General features: G+C 40.8%; 1 protein-coding gene across 6 annotated transcripts in view; it reads left to right on the forward strand.

Moving 5' to 3' along the window:
• Window positions 1–18,785, forward strand: part of RAPGEF4 (Rap guanine nucleotide exchange factor 4) — a 314,193-nt gene that overhangs the window by 240,418 nt on the left and 54,990 nt on the right. For all 6 annotated transcript variants that reach the window (XM_019022605.4, XM_019022603.4, XM_019022604.4 and 3 more), the window contains 6 exons: window positions 4,399–4,483; window positions 6,338–6,398; window positions 9,100–9,176; window positions 9,596–9,742; window positions 11,712–11,827; window positions 17,374–17,462. In XM_019022605.4, coding sequence (XP_018878150.3) covers window positions 4,399–4,483; window positions 6,338–6,398; window positions 9,100–9,176; window positions 9,596–9,742; window positions 11,712–11,827; window positions 17,374–17,462 — 575 coding nt within the window. The remainder of the gene's footprint in view (window positions 1–4,398; window positions 4,484–6,337; window positions 6,399–9,099; window positions 9,177–9,595; window positions 9,743–11,711; window positions 11,828–17,373; window positions 17,463–18,785) is intronic.

The following is an 18,785-nucleotide window of genomic DNA, read 5'->3' on the forward strand; positions in this document are numbered from 1 at the left end:
GGAGTAAGAGGTGAGGCCCATCATTTTCACATCTCCTCCCTCTATTAATAATTAACTATTTGCCATGAAATAAATGTGTCCTGTACCAAAAGTGAGTTGTGCCATGGATGCCTTGCCTTGCTTAACCTCAGTGGGAAGGACAACAGAGAATAAGGACACATCTCCCTCAGGACACAAAAGAACTGCTCCATAGCACCACTGCCATCTCCCTTGGGCAGACCCTAAATTCAGCATGAATCATGAGAACTCGTGTGTTCACTCATCCGATGAGCCATATTAAACACCCACCCTGATAACAATACCACCCTACATTTGTCCTATATTTTCAGTATATACAAAGCTTCATGTATATTACCTTATTTGACCTTTGTAACAATCCCATGTATTATTCTCATTTTACAGATGCAGAAACAAGTCATTAGATCAGTTGAGCAACTAGGAAGTTCATGATTTAGATCTCAAATTCAGTTTCTGCTTCCAATCTAGTGCCTTTGCACTACCAGATACTGCTTCTCTTCAGAAGAACAGGCTAGATTTATGGATATTTAAGCAAATAACATTCGTGACAGTATGTTGTAATTACCATAGCAGTAAGACCATGTGCCACGGAGGAATAAATGTTAGAGAGTGGCCTAGCATGGTGTCTGATGCCTGTAATCCCAGCACTTTGGGAGGCCAAGGCGGGTGGATCACCTGAGGTCAGAAGTTAAGAGACCAGCCTGGCCAATATGGTGAAACCCCGTCTCTACCAAAAAATACAAAAATTGTCCAGACGTGGTGGCATGTGCCTGTAATCCCAGCTACTCAGGAGGCTGAGGCAGGAGAATCCTTAAACTCGGGGGGCAGAGCTTGCAGTGAGCCAAGATCACACTACTGCACTCCAGCCTGGGCAAGAAAGGTTAGAGAGCCAGTTTCACTTAGGAAAGATGACATTGAGCTGGGCTTGAGGCAGAACAAAAGTATTTTAAGCAAAGAGAAGAGCATGCAAAAAGTCCTGCAGGCATGAAAAAGCTTAGTGTGTTCAAGGAATGGAGAGATGCCTGGGATAGCTGGAGTGAGAGTGTAGCTATCAGGGAAGATGTGAAGAGAGGGGAGATAGATGAGTCTAGAGAAGGAAGTTAAGATCTGGTTTCCAGGAGCGTTGTGTGATAAAGAGGGAGCACTTCTAGATAGATTAAGCTGGTGGTCCTTGTGAGTTATCTAGGAAGAGATGGCCAGGAAGCCCTTGGAACTCAGGAAAGAGGGCTGTTTGGAGAACAAGATTTAGGTCTTGTCATTATCTAGATGGAAGTTGAGGGTTTTTCCCAGGGAAAGAAGGTAGAACAAAGCCTTGGGGGCTGAACACAATACAAGGGATGGACAAAAGAACAACAAACCAAAAAGACATTGAGAAGAAATGTTCAATAAAGCAGGAAGGGAGCCAATGGGGAGGAGCATGGAGAGAGGAGAGAGCTTCAGGCATGCTTAGTGGTGGAGGGCAGCAGTTAAAGTGAGCATGGTTCAAAAGGAGCTGGAATTCTGCCATCTTTACCTCTCTTCTTCTACAGTTTGTGCAGGTCCTAAGACTAGCTGTTACGGCTCAAAGGTCAGCCTTGAACCATGATATCAAATTTTCAGTATATGTTATTGAGGGTCTGACAGTTCTTCATCCTGTTTCAAATCTCAGATGCAATATTATTAATATGTTGAGATTTGTAGATCCAATAGGCATCATTATGTATGTGTGTGTAGAAGCGGGGTCTCACTCTGTTGCCCAGGCTGGTCTCAAACTGACCTGAAGTGATCCTCCTGCCTCGGTCCCCCAAAGTGCTGGGACTACAGGTGTGTTCCAGCACACCCAGGCAGGACAGCATTTTTAAAAAAGAAATCCATAAAAGATGAGTAATACAGATCTCATATTTATATTATATAAACACTTTTCCTAACCTCATAGAGATCTGCTCCCAAAATTACAACTTTGAATATGTCCAGATTTTAGAGCGGAATTCTAAGCCTTTCTTTTCCCAGCTGAGCTTTTCTCCTCTCACCGTAACAGCCCACCCCATGGAGGTGCGAATGAGACTTGGTGACTGCTTTCTCTTTTAGCCAAGCTTCTAGGGGGGTTCCGTGTTATTTGCTGCTGATGTCAAGTAGCAAGAACAGCAGGGCTGCTCCTTGTGCTGAAGATCCATAATCCTATTACGCCTACCTTGAGACTTTCGCATTAGCTGCCTCTATAGTAGTAGATGGATGAAGGTGACTTGATTGACTTTTAAATCCCCAAGGGTCCCAGTTTCAAAATCCCCATGTCCAAGTCAAGTAGTAGATGAGGGCTCTGGCCGAGAAGGCCTGGCTCCTTTAGAGCCCCTGTGGCCACAGCTTTTCTTCAGCGTCTTTATGGGTCCCATACTTTCTGGGTTCCACCATAAGCACGAGATTGGTGTGCAGTTGTGTCCCTCAGTGGTGACCTTTAGCAGGAGGTGAACCTGGCTAGCATCTCCCTGGTCATGGATTTAGTATCTGTCTTTATACAGTCAGGATTAGGAAGATAGCCCCTGTTGATTCCAGAAGAGAACGTTATAATATTCTTTTGTTCATGTTAAAGCTGTCCTTGGGAAGGTACTGTGCAAAGTATGCAGAGTTTTCTTCCTCCAATTAGACTCCACTAAATCTGTCATCTTCCCCATGTTAGAATATGGTTGCAAAGTTATTTAATCCAATTAACTATTTTAGAATATTCATAATTCAGTTTTGATTACTAAGAGTACTTATCTAATAATCAGCTAAGTTTCAGATGTACTCTAGTAGACCAAATGTCATAGTTTATTTGTAAGTTTGTTTAACTGCTTCTGCAAAGGTCTAAGTTTTGAATATCACTTTGCTGGGTTTTTTTCACTTACACAAATAAATATGTAGACACCTTTATGGTTGCTGCTTCTGTTAGCTCTCACATCTCTCTCAGAAAGATATTGTCCCCAGTTTTCATATGAGACTAAGACTTTGATGTCACATGGCTGGTGAGTGGTTGCACTGATTTTAAACTTGATTTTCAGACCCTAAATCTAGTGCTGTGTTTAGTACACCAATACTCCTCAAATTTCTTTGACCAGGGAACACCTTATAAATGATAATGTCATGATGGTACATCATCAGTAGCTCATCAAGGGTTTAATGTTTAATTAGTAGTAATTACAGTAATATTGGATAATACCATAAATTGTTAAAATTTTAGGACAAAATGCACAAAATAGACAGATGGTTATGTAATAGATAACATTCATAACTGCAGCAATTAGCTGAGAGTAAATGCCGCCTATCCATCAATATATAGATTGTCTCTCAGTTGACTCCCTAGAACTCTCAGGATTAGTAACCCATTAGTTTGTTTTAAAGTTTCAAAAACATGTTAGTTAGGATTCTTTATTTTGCAGAAAGCAACAAAAAATTCAAGTTGCTGACCAGTTGTATCTCCTACCATTAATATAAACACTATGAATGATTTCAAAATAATTATAGATAACGAAAAGTGATTAAGAATCTATTCAGTCTTCCAATGCCAAAAATGTCCACAACACCCCCATACCCCACACATGTCCTACATAATTCTAATAATTCAAGAAGAAGAAGGAAGTGGTTTCAACTTTCACAGATTATATACTGAGTCCTTGAAGGCATGTTATTGGATACTAGTTTTATAATAAATTTTAGAATAAAAATGCTTTACATAAACTGATTAACATCTGGTGGGCAGTGGTGGTTTTTGTAAGAAGAGTTTGGGAATGTGGAATATACCTCCCTTCTTGCCTTCTCTTACTAATCACAGATGCTACCATTTGCCTTCTCTTCATCTCATGCCCTTATCTCCTCAGGGCTAGAAAAGAAAATGTTGAGTCTGCATACATCCTATATTTGAGTCCTTCGGAAAAAATACATTTTATAACCCCAAATAATAGTGACAGTGGCATTATTATTCTGCTAGGCTAAGATAGTACACAGGATCTCAAGGAATTTAGATCAGTTGTCAAGTTGATTATACCAATTGTTTCTAGTGGTGTTAAAAGACAAGTTTTGCCATTACTGATTAAGGTGGTAATGAAAAGCAGTTTTTTAGCTCAATCATCTACAAAGTGAGAGATGAGTTGGCCAACTACCATGTGAGTGAAAATGCTCTTCCCTCTGAGATCAGAAGAGAAGGGATCCTGTGGACTTTGGCTTTCTCCCATATCCTTTCATCAAGGAACACATTTATTTCAAAAATCCCTTTAGGGATTATACTGGTGCAACCTCTCCCTCCGCCAATATCTTCTTGTGCAGAAGCAATCCCTGAGCATGTTACTGATGCCTGGATCCCTTTCCATGTTTGAAGCCCTAGTGATGCCCTTTTTCCATATTTCCTTTTTTTTTTTTTAATCTTTGTAGACCTGGCCAGAGGACTGTGGATGACCTAGAGATTATCTATGAGGAGCTTCTTCATATTAAAGCCTTATCCCATCTTTCTACCACAGTAAGTTGTCTCTTAGTTTAGCATGGTTGGAGCACTTTGCAATAAATGCACTGTTAGGACAGAGGAGAGTATTACGGTGTTGTGGGGGGAAAGAATGTCTGATTTTCACCTCATAAATCACCTCTACTCTCTTATGAGATGCTGAGGAAGTTATACCCAAGAACAATCACTGAAAGGAATCAAATTTTGTCCTATTATTGGTAGTTGCCCATGTGCCCTAAACCCCAGAGCAGCCCCATGTGAGTAGGGTTGGAACATGGGCTTCATCCCTGTGAATATGAATTTTGGAACCTGCACACTCAGATAAGAGAGCCAGGCCTGGGAGGGACTCTGAATCCTGCCATGGTATGCTGCCAGAAGGTGGAAAGAGGGAAACCTAGATGACCTGTCTTGGCTTATGGGGCCAACTCCACCAGGGTTTGCTGCCTTCTTGAGAATGGAAGCAGAAAGTTCAAGAGAGCATCAGCTCAGATGTATTAGTGAAAATAACACCACCCACTAATAAAAAATGACCCAGTGGCTGTATCTGATTCTGAACTTTTACCTGATTAGAGTATTTAGGAGACAGAAATTTTCTGCCACTGAATAGGGATAGAAACACCTCCTCCCATAAGAATATGATTTTTAGGAAACACACATGTCCTACACGCTAATAAGTTAAGAAGAATGAAGTGGTTTCAACTTTCACAGAGTATATACTGAGGTCCCTAAGAAATATCTAGATGCCTAGTTTGTTTTCATTCCTAGCTCACTAAAAGTGGTGTTCTGCTACCTCACAGTAGCAGTACCTGCCAGTCCCTGCTGTTGGGGATAAGTTCAGGTCTCTGTTGAGAGCAGCGAGGCATTTGCCATAGCTCCAAGCAAGAGGGCTTCAAGTCCCCTCTCCCCTTCAACCTAGACAAACCTCCTTCACATATCTCCCACCTCTGGCACCACTGAGGGTCTGGAGACTTGCTCACCTATGTGGACTACCCAGGGAAGTGGTCCAGCCCAGCCTCCCACCTACCTACCACTGCCCTTGCCATCCTTACTCTCCACAGGGCATAGATGTAGTGCCTGGGAGCCTCACCTGGGAAGCCCTCATATATACAGGGCAGAAAGCTGAGGCTCCATGAGCTCGTGATGTAGAGGGAAGTAAGGAAGGACCCCTTTCCCTGCCTGTGCTCCAGGGACCCAGCATGCCCCGATCCGACTTCCCTGGTCTCAGTGGAATTGAGAGGATTGTGGGTAGTCTTGTCTTCTACCTCAAACCCCAGGTACCCAGGCATAGAAAAATCTCAAGTTACTGGGTTCTTAGGAAGATAGAGCCATGATTTGGGACCGTAATTTGGGATTTTTTTTTTAAAATGTGAATTTTAGCTAGCTAGGAATAATTTGGAATTTTAACTAAGAATATAAATGTGTTCGTTCATTTAGGCTTCATTATTCAGCTTCAAGACATAGAATTTTCCAACATGTTTGCCATGATGCATTATATGTAATGCAAGCAAGAGTCACTAGTAGCAACAGAATCATATGATGTTGTACATGGTCTCCCCTTCTCACCCACAGCCAAAGACAGGCAGGCAAGTGGGCTAGTTAATGCAGGTGGGACCATGTTTGAAACAGTCTCTAAGGAGGTTGCCTGGTATGAATTAGCTATAAGCTATTCTATAAAAAGAGCTACAAGCTTTAAAAGCCTAGGAGCAAATCGAGTAGAAGTGATTTTAGATGAGAGCAGCAGCAAGAGAGGTGAGAGATGACTGCATGGGAAGCCCCGGGACAGTTTGCATTGTGCCCCCAGAAAGAGCACAACCCTTTTCCACCCAGACCTGGAAATGTGGCCTTTGCATGTTTCTTCTGTTTTTCTTCTAGGTGAAACGAGAGTTAGCAGGTGTTCTCATTTTTGAGTCTCACGCCAAAGGAGGGACTGTGTGTAAGTGAAAAGCTGTACTGGAACCTTGCGCCCGGCCAGCACCCTTGCAAGCACATGCCACGGAAGCCAGGCTGCTAACGCCTCACTTCTTGGCCCCGGGTCTGGCTTGGTGACTTGGCAGGGTGTCCTGTGGTACTTTCGTTTTTCTGGACCTGTGATTATTTTCAGCACATGTCAATTATTCTGAAGTATCGTGGTTTTCTAGTACCGGCAAGTGTTGTGGGCGCCAGCCTGAGTCTCACTGGCTCCCTACCCTCCTGACTCAGCAGTGTTTAAAGAGGATGGGATGAAGTCACTGCCCTTCAGGAAGGGCCTGAGGCAGTACCTGTTCCCAGTGACCTCATTTCGTTCATAGCTTTAGAAGAACTAATCGATCTCTTGAGGTTGTTAGTTAGAATGATATTTAAACCATCCTACTTTATTTTTCTTCTCTCACTTCCACTTTAAGCTCCAAGCTGGAGAGAATTTCTTTGCTTCAAATACGTATGCAGTGTTAATCTATAGTATTTCACCAAAATCCAAGTTGTAGTTTAGTTCTGTGATCATATTTGGAAGCAAGAAAAGGAAATTTGATGTGAATAGATGTGAACAATATTATATAAGCTGGCATTCCTTACTACTGCTACAAAAATCTGGCTGGAACAAACAGGGTTAGTGATCTACTAAGGTCAGGAAATGCCTCTCCAATCTCTCTTGCAGAATCACAGGACACAGCAGCATGCTAATGTGTTCTCAGAAGTTCTGCAATAAGGAGAAATGATCACCATGTTTAAACCGATACTTCCTGAGCCTAATGACACATAGAACACTTTTTGCATGGACACCTGTTAACTCTTTAGAGACAGTTTGGAAAATCTTGCTCTTTCTTCAGGCTACATTGTATGAGTCAAATAAGCAGGAAACATTAATTGTAAATGTGGTTTTTTTACTTTCAGTCATCAAAAATGATATTTCTGACATTGATATCTATTTTAGTAAGAATGTAACTTCTTCAAATGTTCAAGGCTTACTTTAATATTTTTATCTTAATGGTTGCTAATAACTTATTCTTTTTTATTTTCTTTTATTCTTTTCATTCAAACTTGCTAATTGTTTTCATTTTATATGAAATAGTTAAATATTTTAAACAAAAATAGAGTATATTACAATTACCTTCTTAATCTTTGTCAGATAATAACATGCCATTTTTTTCATATTTTCTTTTTTTTTTTTTTTTTTTTTTGAGATGGAGTCTTGCTCTATCACCCAGGCTGGAGTGCAGTGGCACAACCTTGGCTCACTGCAACCTCCACCTCCCAGGTTCAAGCAATTCTCCTGCCTCAGCCTCCCAAGTAGTTGGGATTACAGGCGTGTGCCACCACGCCCAGCTAATTTTTTTTTTGTATTTTTAGTAGAGGCGGGGTTTCACCTAGTTGGCAGGCTGGTCTCAAACTCCTGAGTTCTAGTGATCTGCCCGCTGTGGCCTCCCAAAGTGTTGGATTACAGGAGTGAGCCACTGCACCCAGCCTTTTTTCATATTTTCTAAAGAATTAAATTATACACGCTGGGTGCAGTGGCTCATGTCTGTAATCCCAACACTTTGGGTGGCCGAGGCAGGTGGATTCCTTGAGTCCAGGAGTTCGAGATCAGCCTGGGGAACATGGCGAAACCCTGTCTGTAAAAATTAGCAAGGTGGATTGGTGCATACCTACAGTCCCAGCTACTCAGGAGGCTGAGGTGGAAGGATCTCTTAGGCCCAGGAGGTCAAGGGTGCAGTGAGCTGTGATCACGCCACTGCACTCCAGCCTAGGTGACAAAGCAAGACCCTGTCTCAAAAAATAAAAAATAAAAAATAAATTATACAACTACACTTGAAGACCCTTTGTACCCTCATTTATCCCATTTTCATCTTTCCTACCCCAAGGTAACTCCTACCCTGAATGTAGTGGTGATCATTCCAACTCACTTTTTTAAAAATACAGTCAGTCCTCTACATCTATGTGTTCCACATTTACGAATTCAACCCACTGAAGATCAAAAATATTCCAAAAAAAAGAAAGTGGATGGTTGTGTCTCTACTGAACATGTACAGACTTTTTTCTTGTTATTATTCCTTAATACAGTATAACAACTATTTACATAGGATTTACATTGTATTAGCTATTATAAGTAATCTGGAAATGACTTAGAGTATACAAGAGGCTGTGTGTAGACTATATGCAAATACACCACATTATATCGGGGCTTGAGCATCTGTGGATTTTGATATCCTTGGGAGGTCCTGGCACCAATTCCCCATGGATACGAAGGGACAAGTGTGTGTAGGTATGTATCTGTAAACAATATATAGTGCTGATTTGCATGTTTTTAAATGTCACATTACTTGTCAGATTACATTTTAGAGCCATTTTTCTATGGGATAAGTTTTAATGAATTGTGGAAGAAATGTGTATGGCTTTAAGAAACAGATTGCTGATAAATTGATATCTACTAAAAACCTATGTTTTAGGGCATAGCAAGGAATGCAGTGTTTCTCTTTCTTTTGTATTCTATAGAAAAGGAGATAATGTGCCACCTGAACAAGTTAATATTTGCCAGTGATGTTTCTCGAATTTTACATATGCATATTTTCTGGGGACTTAAAGTGATGATTTGATAAGCTGTAATTTATATTGATGTGCTTCTATTCTTATCATAAGTCTTTTCATCTTTTTGTGTCTAGTGTTTAACCAGGGGGAAGAAGGTACCTCCTGGTACATTATTCTAAAAGGATCAGTGAATGTAGTCATTTACGGCAAGGTATATATATCTTTTTCTTTTTGAAACTTTATTACGCTCCACTTACTAGTGTGGCTCTAAGTATTAGCAATGTAGTGCCACAATTAAATTTGCAACAACATTGCTCCTAGATGTAGAAAAGACATTATTGTATCTTTAATCATAAGTTACCTCAGTTATTATACTTAAAGTTGTATTGTACTTTCTGGGGTTTGTCTCCTAACGGATTATAGTGTGTACATTTAAGTTAAGCCACAGACCGTATTACTCAGTGAAAGCAAAGTGAACATCATAATGTAATTATGTAATCCCCTTTGGCATCGCTAGGTACAGCCCATTTATCTACAATGTTTTAGGGGCTGGGGGTCTTGTGGCAGGAGGTGGTGGGTGTTTGCTCTATTTCAGGGATCTTCTTCATCTGTGTGCTCTACTCTATCCAGGGTGTGGTCTGCACCCTGCATGAAGGAGATGACTTCGGCAAGTTAGCACTAGTGAATGATGCTCCACGAGCTGCCTCTATCGTCTTACGAGAAGATAACTGCCATTTCTTAAGAGTAGACAAGGAGGATTTCAACCGGATCCTGAGGGTGAGTCCAAAGCAAAGTGTGGCTGAGAGACAGCCCATTTTTTCTTTAACTAAGTAAGCAAAGCTTTGAGCATAGTCTTAATTGAGTAGTCCTGTGATGAATGAGTGCTCTAGGTACAAAGGGCCTTTGTTACAAGCTGGTTATATTTAATGTGTTGGTATGCATTCTGGGATCCAGAGGTTGTATTCCAGTAAAGCTGCAAATGCAGGATGCTATGCTGGACCCAGTCCCTCTATGCATCCCTGCACTGGTCCATGAGAATTGACGATAAATAGGAATTGCCTTGGCAAAATGTCAGTCTGAGAAGTTTCTCTCTGACATCCTGGGCATCCTTCTTGGTGTCCTTCCCATCCCACTCTCCAACACAGTGGCAGCCCCCTCTGCCCCTTGTCTTTCTCTTTCCTAGACCTTCCTAGTTTCCACCTCCTTCTCCTCCCAAATCTGAGCCTGTCTCATATCATCATACATTCCCTTGATTTATTGAGTGATTACATTTTACTGAGAATTAACATCTATCATGGTTACTCCAACCAAGCATTTTCATTTTCAAGGGCTTTATCTCAAATTTTTACAAACTAAAGGAATTTCTGACATTGGCAGGCAGGTGAATAACTGGGGTGGTAGAGGGAACTGTGCAATTGCACTTAAAAGTTGACTCTGCAGATGAGCCTACTCTAAGCATATTAAAGAATTTGTGAGTGTGGGTAATGTTTAGAAAAAAATGGTCTCTGGTCTCTCCCCAGCATGCGGTCCCTTGTCCCTGGGAGGGATGACTCTGCTTTGGCTGCTTGAGGCCTGATCATGGACTTTTAGGGATGGTGACGATGTCCCACCACCCCTGGCTTCTCAGGTGGCCTGTGGTCCTTCCCGCCCTAGCTTGAGTTCACTCAGTAGGCTGTTCTTTCTAGGGTCACACTGCCCCTCTTTCTTTCACTGCTGACCCACAGAGCAGGGTCCCTTCTGTCCCTCTTGTAGCCTTAGCATCTCTATCCCCTCCTGAAGTCCTAAATGTAGCTTTTGTGCTTTGGGGTATATTCCCGTTACTTAATGATGATTTACAATGTCATGCTCCTGCCCTTGTGTCTGGACATCAATCCCTACATGGCCTTAAGCATTTGCCTTTGGTGGCAAAATTTCTGACAACTAAGTTTGTCTTAAGAATGCATGGTCTTAATGCAAAAAAAAAAAAAGAAAAGAAATGAAAGGCTAAAATGTACACCCTTGAATGATATATTAAAAAAATACCAGATGGAATTTGAGTTGGTTCTTATCTGACCTCTTTTTAAATGGGGGCCAAATGTTGAGGAAAAGCATGTTAAAATTTTTAAACTAACTATTTACAATGATATTGAAATTTAAAGGTAAACTGTACTAACTCCTTCAAGTTTACACACAAGGAGTTTACATTCAGCCAAAACATTCTTTGAACGAATCAGATTAGGACCATTATCATTGATGTAATTTATAAAATGACTTAAAATATCCAAAAATAGTTTTTAACACATTTCCAACAGATTTTTCTTAAAAACAAAACAAAACAAAACAAAGCAGTCTTTTGATTAAAGAGAAAAGGTGCCCCACTCCTAAGGAAACTAAATACACTTAGAAGAAAAAGAACTTTGCTGAAGCTGCTTGCTATTTACCACATATTTTTATAACTAATAAATGCCTTTGCTCCCGACCTTCCTGCTCTACTTCCTTCTCCCAAAGGTTTCTCAGAGCATAACCACACTATGCTTTATTCTGCTGTTTTTCTGAAGCTGGGGTAAAAGCAGTCTTAAAAACACATGCCTCAAACCTCATCTGGTCCTCTCTCTGACCGTTCCAGCCCTTGACTTTGAAAATGACTTAATTTGTAGACGCAACAATTAGCATGACAAGCACCAAATGAGTTTCTGAAGCATTTGAAAATTTTTTCATTGTCTGAGTAAGCGGCAGCATCTGTATGTGGTGTAATTTGTATTTGCAGGACGTGGAGGCGAATACAGTCAGACTTAAAGAACATGACCAAGATGTCTTGGTGCTGGAGAAGGTCCCAGCAGGGAACAGAGCTTCTAATCAAGGAAACTCACAGCCTCAGCAAAAGTATGTTTGCATCCAACACTGTAATTGCCAGACTATGATTAACCTTTTCACATGGTATCATCATTTCTACAATAGCATGTTCTCCTTTTTTGTGGAAGATGGCAGTGTATGTGACTTTTTTCCTCTCTATTGACTAATCACACATCTTGTGGAGTATAATGTATCCATTTCTGGCACAGCATTGAGCCGGGTGCTGCCTAGAGTAATTCGGGAGAGAATATTCCTTTACTCTAAAAACCACTCTTTGTATACAGTGTTCAACTGTAATAGCTGTGGAACAGAAGGCGTGTGAGAGAACAATGGGAATAGCAATGCCAGGCAGCTCAAAGGATATGAAGGCCCCTGGGTGATGAGAACTTTTGGTATTTGAATTTCGTATGCAGGATTTCGCGTGAAGTGTTTTCCTCTTGTTATCAGAATGAGCGTCTTTGATGGAAACCCAGACTTCAAGTATAAAACAGTCTATTGATTGCAGCCCAGAAGCATCCATTTGGCCTCATTCATACTTATTCCTGCTAATGTCAAAAGGCCATTAGCTTCACATTTCTCAGATGTCCTGTTTAACTTGAGTCTTTTTCAGCATACCGATGTTCAGTTCCAGCTTTTGCTGCAACTTACTACATAAGACTGCATCAAATGTACCAACATTTGAGTGGCAAGACAGAATAGAAAATGTGGCTCTAAGAAATTACAGAAAATTGCAGAATCTAGTTTTTAAAATGGAGATTAATTTTCAATCTTAGTGTAATAAAAACACCAATTCTGTAGCTAAAGAAATGTTGCCCAGTAATATGTTGAAGGAGAATGCATCTCAGGTAATTTTCCTTTGTTTGCCAAATAAGCAAGGTGTTTCCTTTATCAAGGCATTCACCATAAATGATTAATTTTTATTGTTTAGACTAAAAGTCTAAGGCCCAGACATTTTCATTTGGGTGAATCAACATATTTGCAAAGAGGGCAGGAAAAAAGATAATATTATTAAATAGCCATAGTATATTTTGCAGATTTTATAGGATTCTTATCATATTACAACACCTTTTAAAAGATGGAGAAATTTAGGCTCAGAGCCACAAGTTACTTGCCCAAGGTCTCAAAGCTTGTAATGGCAGAGCTTGGATTCAAGTCCAGCTTGACCAGTTTTCACATGCGTATCCCCCTTCCACCTGCCAGCTTACTATAACAAAATATAGTAGATAAGACTACATACTCAACACTGTTTAGTAAATATTGCAAACCACTTCATATCGAAAGAACTGACATCAAAAGGACTATGTAAAAAACTACCTTTCACTTACAAAACTATAAAATTACCATAGAAATTTCCTTATTATTTATTGTTTTCTACTGTCTGTTCTTGAAATTGTTCTTGCCCAAATGTTTTTAACAGTTGTCCTTCCAGTCCACTAAGGAGGATAAGAATGAAAACATTTTTTTTATGTGAAGGTTGGGACTGCTTCTAATGATTTTCTTTGGTTCCCTTAAATACCTGGTGTTTTATCTGTATTTTAAACTAATGCTTCAGATGTCCCGGGAAAATTATGCTTACTGAAAAGGCAAGCCTTGAGAATTCTCCTTAACCTAGAAACATCTGATCAAGAGGTTCCCTGGAGGTCCCCTTGCTTGACTTCTTCATGTCATTGGGGAATGATCAAAAGCATTTGCCTGTTACAATGGCTTTCATTCAGGGTGTTCTCCAAATATAGGTTTCTTATGAAATCAAACTAAAAGGAATGGAAAAGAAGAGACCGTATGTTTTATTATTTTAGGCCTGATCTGATTTTCTATTATATCTCCTTATTTGTGTCCTGTATTCCAATCCAAATTTCTTCCGCAATTCAAAAACTTATGCATGTTCACAATGAGCCATTTAAGAAATATCAGTGAGTACAAATTAATGTACCACACATAATCATTTCCCTGAAGAATGAAAAGCTGCTCTCTCAAGGGGTCATTTTCCATGTTGAGCTTTCCCAAATGAGACCAGAGTTGAAGGGGAGGGGGCATGTAAATAAATTTGGGGCTGATATTCCGGACTTCAAAAATGTGGCATCAACCATGTGTATGGACGGACTTAAAATTTAGGAAGCTGTAGGGCCTCTCCTCAGAAATTATCCTTTTTGAGCTCAAAAAGGGTCACCATGTTGGTGCTGCTAATAATGTTATTTTTCTGGTTCATTTTTTTCCCTGAGAAATCCAGAATAGTTTATGTGTACATTTTTAACTTTCAAAACCTCCTGACTCTACCTAAGCATCTCAACTCTGAGTGTGATATTAAAAATGTCAATAATAAGACAATATTTGCCATGAAGGATAAATTCCACGGAGCCCTTAGTCGTTTACTGTTTCGCATGTCTTTCTGCTGTGTGGTTATGCGGGTTTAGTAAGAAAGAATTTGAAATGCATATTCCTGTTTTCGTTACTGTGTTGCTTTTGTCTTAGACTGTTTTCTCATTGCTCAACTCCATCCTGTGTGCAGGAAGACAGTCTCTTTCAGGTCCCCTTCTCCACACCCTTCTCTATTCTAAGAACAGATTGTAGTGTCCTCATTTGCAGAAAAATATTTTATGTCAGAGGTTTAAAACTTCATAGCTTATATAATGTAACCAATTGGAGGTTGCTTTTAACTTGGACTAGAGTCGCTCTTTCATGAAATAAACTGAAAAGGGTCATGCTGTGTGGTCTTCAAGTGGTCCTGACCTCATTTTAAACAGAGGCCAAGCAGTAGGTGCCTGGCAGTGGACAGTGGGAAACAAAGCCGTCACGTGATGTTTCAGCCAAACCCAGAACCCCAAGAGCCCAGAGGGCTGTGTCTGGCCAGAAGCTCCTGGCCCCTCCGTCTTGGAGTCCCCCACCCTAAGGGAATGTCAGCACCTAATAGCCTTCTGTGGAGCTGTGAAGAGAAGCTGCGGTAAGGTGGCCACGGCAACTGTACCACGAGAGGAAGTCTTTGGTAGCAAAAGAAAGATCCTGGGGGTCTCCGACTGGCCAGGTGGGCAAAGCTTAGAGAGGCCACTTTCTAGAGAGGTGATCAGGCATCTGGCTTGCCTCTCAGATCTCTATTACTTTTGACCAGCCATAATGCCCTAGCTAAAGGATGTCCAAACAAAGAATACCAGAATGTGAAGCCAACCTTCTAGTAGAATTAAACTTTTGACAAGGGGACACATTTTACAAACTGATGTATGAGTCACACGGCTAGCTATAGAGCTTGCAACTTCCCAGCAGCCGCTGCCTGGTGCCACGCGAAGTAACAGACTGGTTTTCCCCCCATTCAGTTTTCATGTTATGGAATGTACATATACTCCTATTGAAATAAAACTCGTTTTCAGAAACAAACTGAACAAGCCCTCTTTAGAGGAAGGTTGTTAATTACATGGAGAATTTCCTGTTCTGAAAAAGCTCCAGGTAGCTAGACCTGGTCTCCATATGGAGCGTCTTGCTGTACAAGCAGAAAAGTGCCATGAAACTCATGCTTGTTCTCTGAAGCCAGACACACCTGGCTCATGTCAGAGGTCTCCCATTTACTAACTCTGTGACCTGAGGCATGATGCCTCCCCGTCCTGAGCGGTCTCTCCATCTGCAGAATGAAGATAATATTTAACTAGCAGGAGTAAACAGGACGACCTTATTCAGTGCCCACCTAGCTGTCTAGGGCATAGTAAACATTCGACAGATGTTGCTCTCTCTAACCCCGTTTCCTGATTAATGTGGCCAACGCTACTCTTCTTCCAGCTCATCTGGTGAGTGCTATGAAAGAATCATATATTTCAGGAATTACTGAATGAATTGAGCAATATTCTCTATTTCAATATTGAAAGTCATTTATAAATATGCCCTCTTCTTTCCTCAAATATGCATTGCCCACAAGAGGAAAAACCATTGTCTTCTACCTTATCTCTTTTGAGAAAGGGGTCAGACTTTTGAGATGAAAGTAGACTATTTTTTTTTTCTATTCCCCTTCTCTCCTCCTCTAGGCTCCAAAGCCAGGTTTTCTCAAAGACTTAACTGTTTAGCTTCCTTTTGGTCTTGTGTGCGCACTATAGTTTTAGCTAACAGCTGCCTTCCAGATAGACTGCATTGGCCACCTCATTCAATACCAGGGGTGCTTCCCTCACCGTTTTCACATGCACATATGTTAAAATGTCTGCACATCACTCCCTCAGGCCATGGGTTAAGATCCTGAGATTTAACAATATATTAGAGTTACTCTTGGGATCTCAACACACCTCAAAAGTCTCAAACAGGCAAGGAAACCAGAGCTGAATTCTCACTGCTTTCTGAACATTAGACAATTTTATTTTCATTGTTGTTTTTACTTGCCTGTTTGTGTGTGTGTGTGTGTGTGTGTGTGTGTGTGTGTGTGTGTGTGTTTGTATTTTGAGATGGAGTCTTGCTGTCACCCAGGCAGGAGTGCAGTGGCGTGATCTCCGCTCACTGCAACCTCCGCCTCCCGAGTTCAAGCAATTCTCCTGCCTCAGCCTCCTAACTAGCTGGGACTACAGGCATGTGCCACCACGCCCAGCTAATTTTTTGTGTTTTAGTAGAGACGGGGCTTCACCGTGTTGCCCAGGCTGGTCGCGAACTTCTGAGCTCAGGCAATCCACCCACCTCAGCCTCCCAAAGTGCTAGGATTACAGATGTGAGCCACTGCACCTGGCCCCTACTTGCCTGTTATTTTTAAGTGAAATTCCAAGCAGAAAAGCAAAGCCTGAGTTTTGGAAGAGAAGCACCCAGCTCATCTGAATGTACTTTGTCTACAGCTCCCACATAGTAGTGTTTTGTCACTGTCTTGAGTATGATTTTGAAACAGTTCACATGCAACTTAAAAAATAAATCCTCCTGTGTTAATTGAAGAACACCATGGAAAGATCTTCGGAAATAATGTCTAATATAACCCCCAGTAATTTATATCTGGCATTGAAATAAATTATAAGGATTTTCTACTGCTGATTTATTTCACATTCATGATGCTACTGGGGTTTGTTTGCTCATCAGTGTTATGGGGTTTTGTTTGCTTTCTCTCGTTTTATTATTAGCTGAATTTCCAAAGCACATACCAGTGTACAGTTGGGAAAGACAGAGCATTCCAGAAATAGGCGGGGGAATCCAGTGTGGGAAGAAGTTTTGCTATGAGTAACCCATATATGGATAACCTAGCTTACTCTCACTTCCCCTCACCAGCTCCCCCTGCCTGACCTGAACTGCCCTGGGTTTTACATGTTCCTTTTTATTCTCCTTTGGAAAAAAGACTGAAGTTTCTCAGTTCCCAGCCTACTAAAGCTGCTCTTCAAGAAGTTTACCTTATTTCCATATAGGGAAAAAAGAACAGTGTTTGTAGTAACGACTTCACTTTGTGGGTTTTCTGTTTGTTTGTTTGTTTTGTCTTCTTGTGTGACTTTGACAAAGTGTGTGGTCTCTCTTACCATGAAAGGTATATGGTTCCCTGGGATCTCAAATTAAAAAAAAAAAAAACTTAGATAAGTAAAAGTTTTTTTAATGATTTGCCCACTTTTGAAAAACTAATGGCATTTTTGTTTCTTATCCAGGTATACTGTGATGTCAGGAACACCTGAAAAAATTTTAGAGCATTTTCTAGAAACAATACGCCTTGAGGCAACTTTAAATGAAGCAACAGGTATACACATAGAACCGTTTGCATGTCCATTAAATCCATGCATAGCATTGTTTAAAAGTCCTGAATTCATTTGCAGTGTGTATAGCGAAAGCAGTTTGGGAAGGGGATTCTGTGTATTGATATTTGAAAAGCATCTCTGTGTGACCTGACTGGGAACAGTCCTTCTGACTGTCCTCTTTCCTCCCCGATCCTGACTGTTCTCTAGAAATGACTCAGCCTTATTTCTACCTACTATGCCTCGTCTTCCCTAGGCATCTCTCTCTTAAGTTATTCAAATCCCACCTTCTATAGGCATCTATTGGGTTTATCATACATCCTACCTATTCCCACGAAGGATTTGAAGCTGCCTACATAAAAGGTACAGCCTTGCTCCAGTTGGGAGTAAGATACTTCTCTCTGCAGTTGTTGTAGAGTCCAGCTGCTCTAGAATATAACTAAATGCCACCATTCATTTGCTAGGGCTGCCCTAATGAACTACCACCAACTGGGTAGCTCAAGCAACAAAATTATATTGTCTTACAGTTCTAGAGGCTAGAAATCCTAGCTGAAGGTGATATTTGGGTTGGTTCCTTTTGAAGGCTGTGAAGGAGAATCTGTTCCATGCCTCTCTCCTAGCCTCCTGTGGTTTGCAGGCTATCTTTGGCATCCTTTGGCTTGTAGATGCATCATCCGGATCTCTGCCCTCATGTTCACACAGCATTCTCCCTGTGACTCTTCACATAGCCTTCCCTCTGTGCCTGTCTGTCTCTGGGTCCAAGGTTACCCCTTTTTATAAGGATGGCAGTCATATTGGATTAAGGCCCTCATTAAGGACCTCACCTTAACTTGACCACATCTGCAAAGACCCTATTTCCAAAGACGATTATATTCTGAGATACTGGAGGTTAGTTCTTCAACATATCTTTTTGGGGGGATACAATTCAACACATAACATCTGCTTACAGTGAGTCAGTCTTGTTACCTAAGACACAGAAATTCTAGGGTGAATAAAACAAATCTCACCAGTGAACTAAGTGTTCAGAGTTATAAAATTGTGTTCCGCTTTGGTTACCATCTTGTATATGACTTTGAAACAGCCCACACGCAACGTGTTTTTTTTTTTTAATCCTATGCTACTGCCTGTCTCTCAGAATAATGTTGTGGGTTAATATTTTAAGCACATTGAGCTCCATAGAAGAGCCTTTCTCACTAAAAGAAGTTCAGAGATTTATCTCAAAAACTTAGTTCAAAATCCATTTCCATAATTGACCTTTGCTATATACTCAAGTTGAAGATATCATTATTATTATTATATAGCTCCTAAAGGTATTTTACCACTGAATT

Source organism: Gorilla gorilla, chromosome 11 (assembly GCF_029281585.2).
Source record: "Gorilla gorilla gorilla isolate KB3781 chromosome 11, NHGRI_mGorGor1-v2.1_pri, whole genome shotgun sequence".
NCBI lineage: Eukaryota > Metazoa > Chordata > Mammalia > Primates > Hominidae > Gorilla > Gorilla gorilla.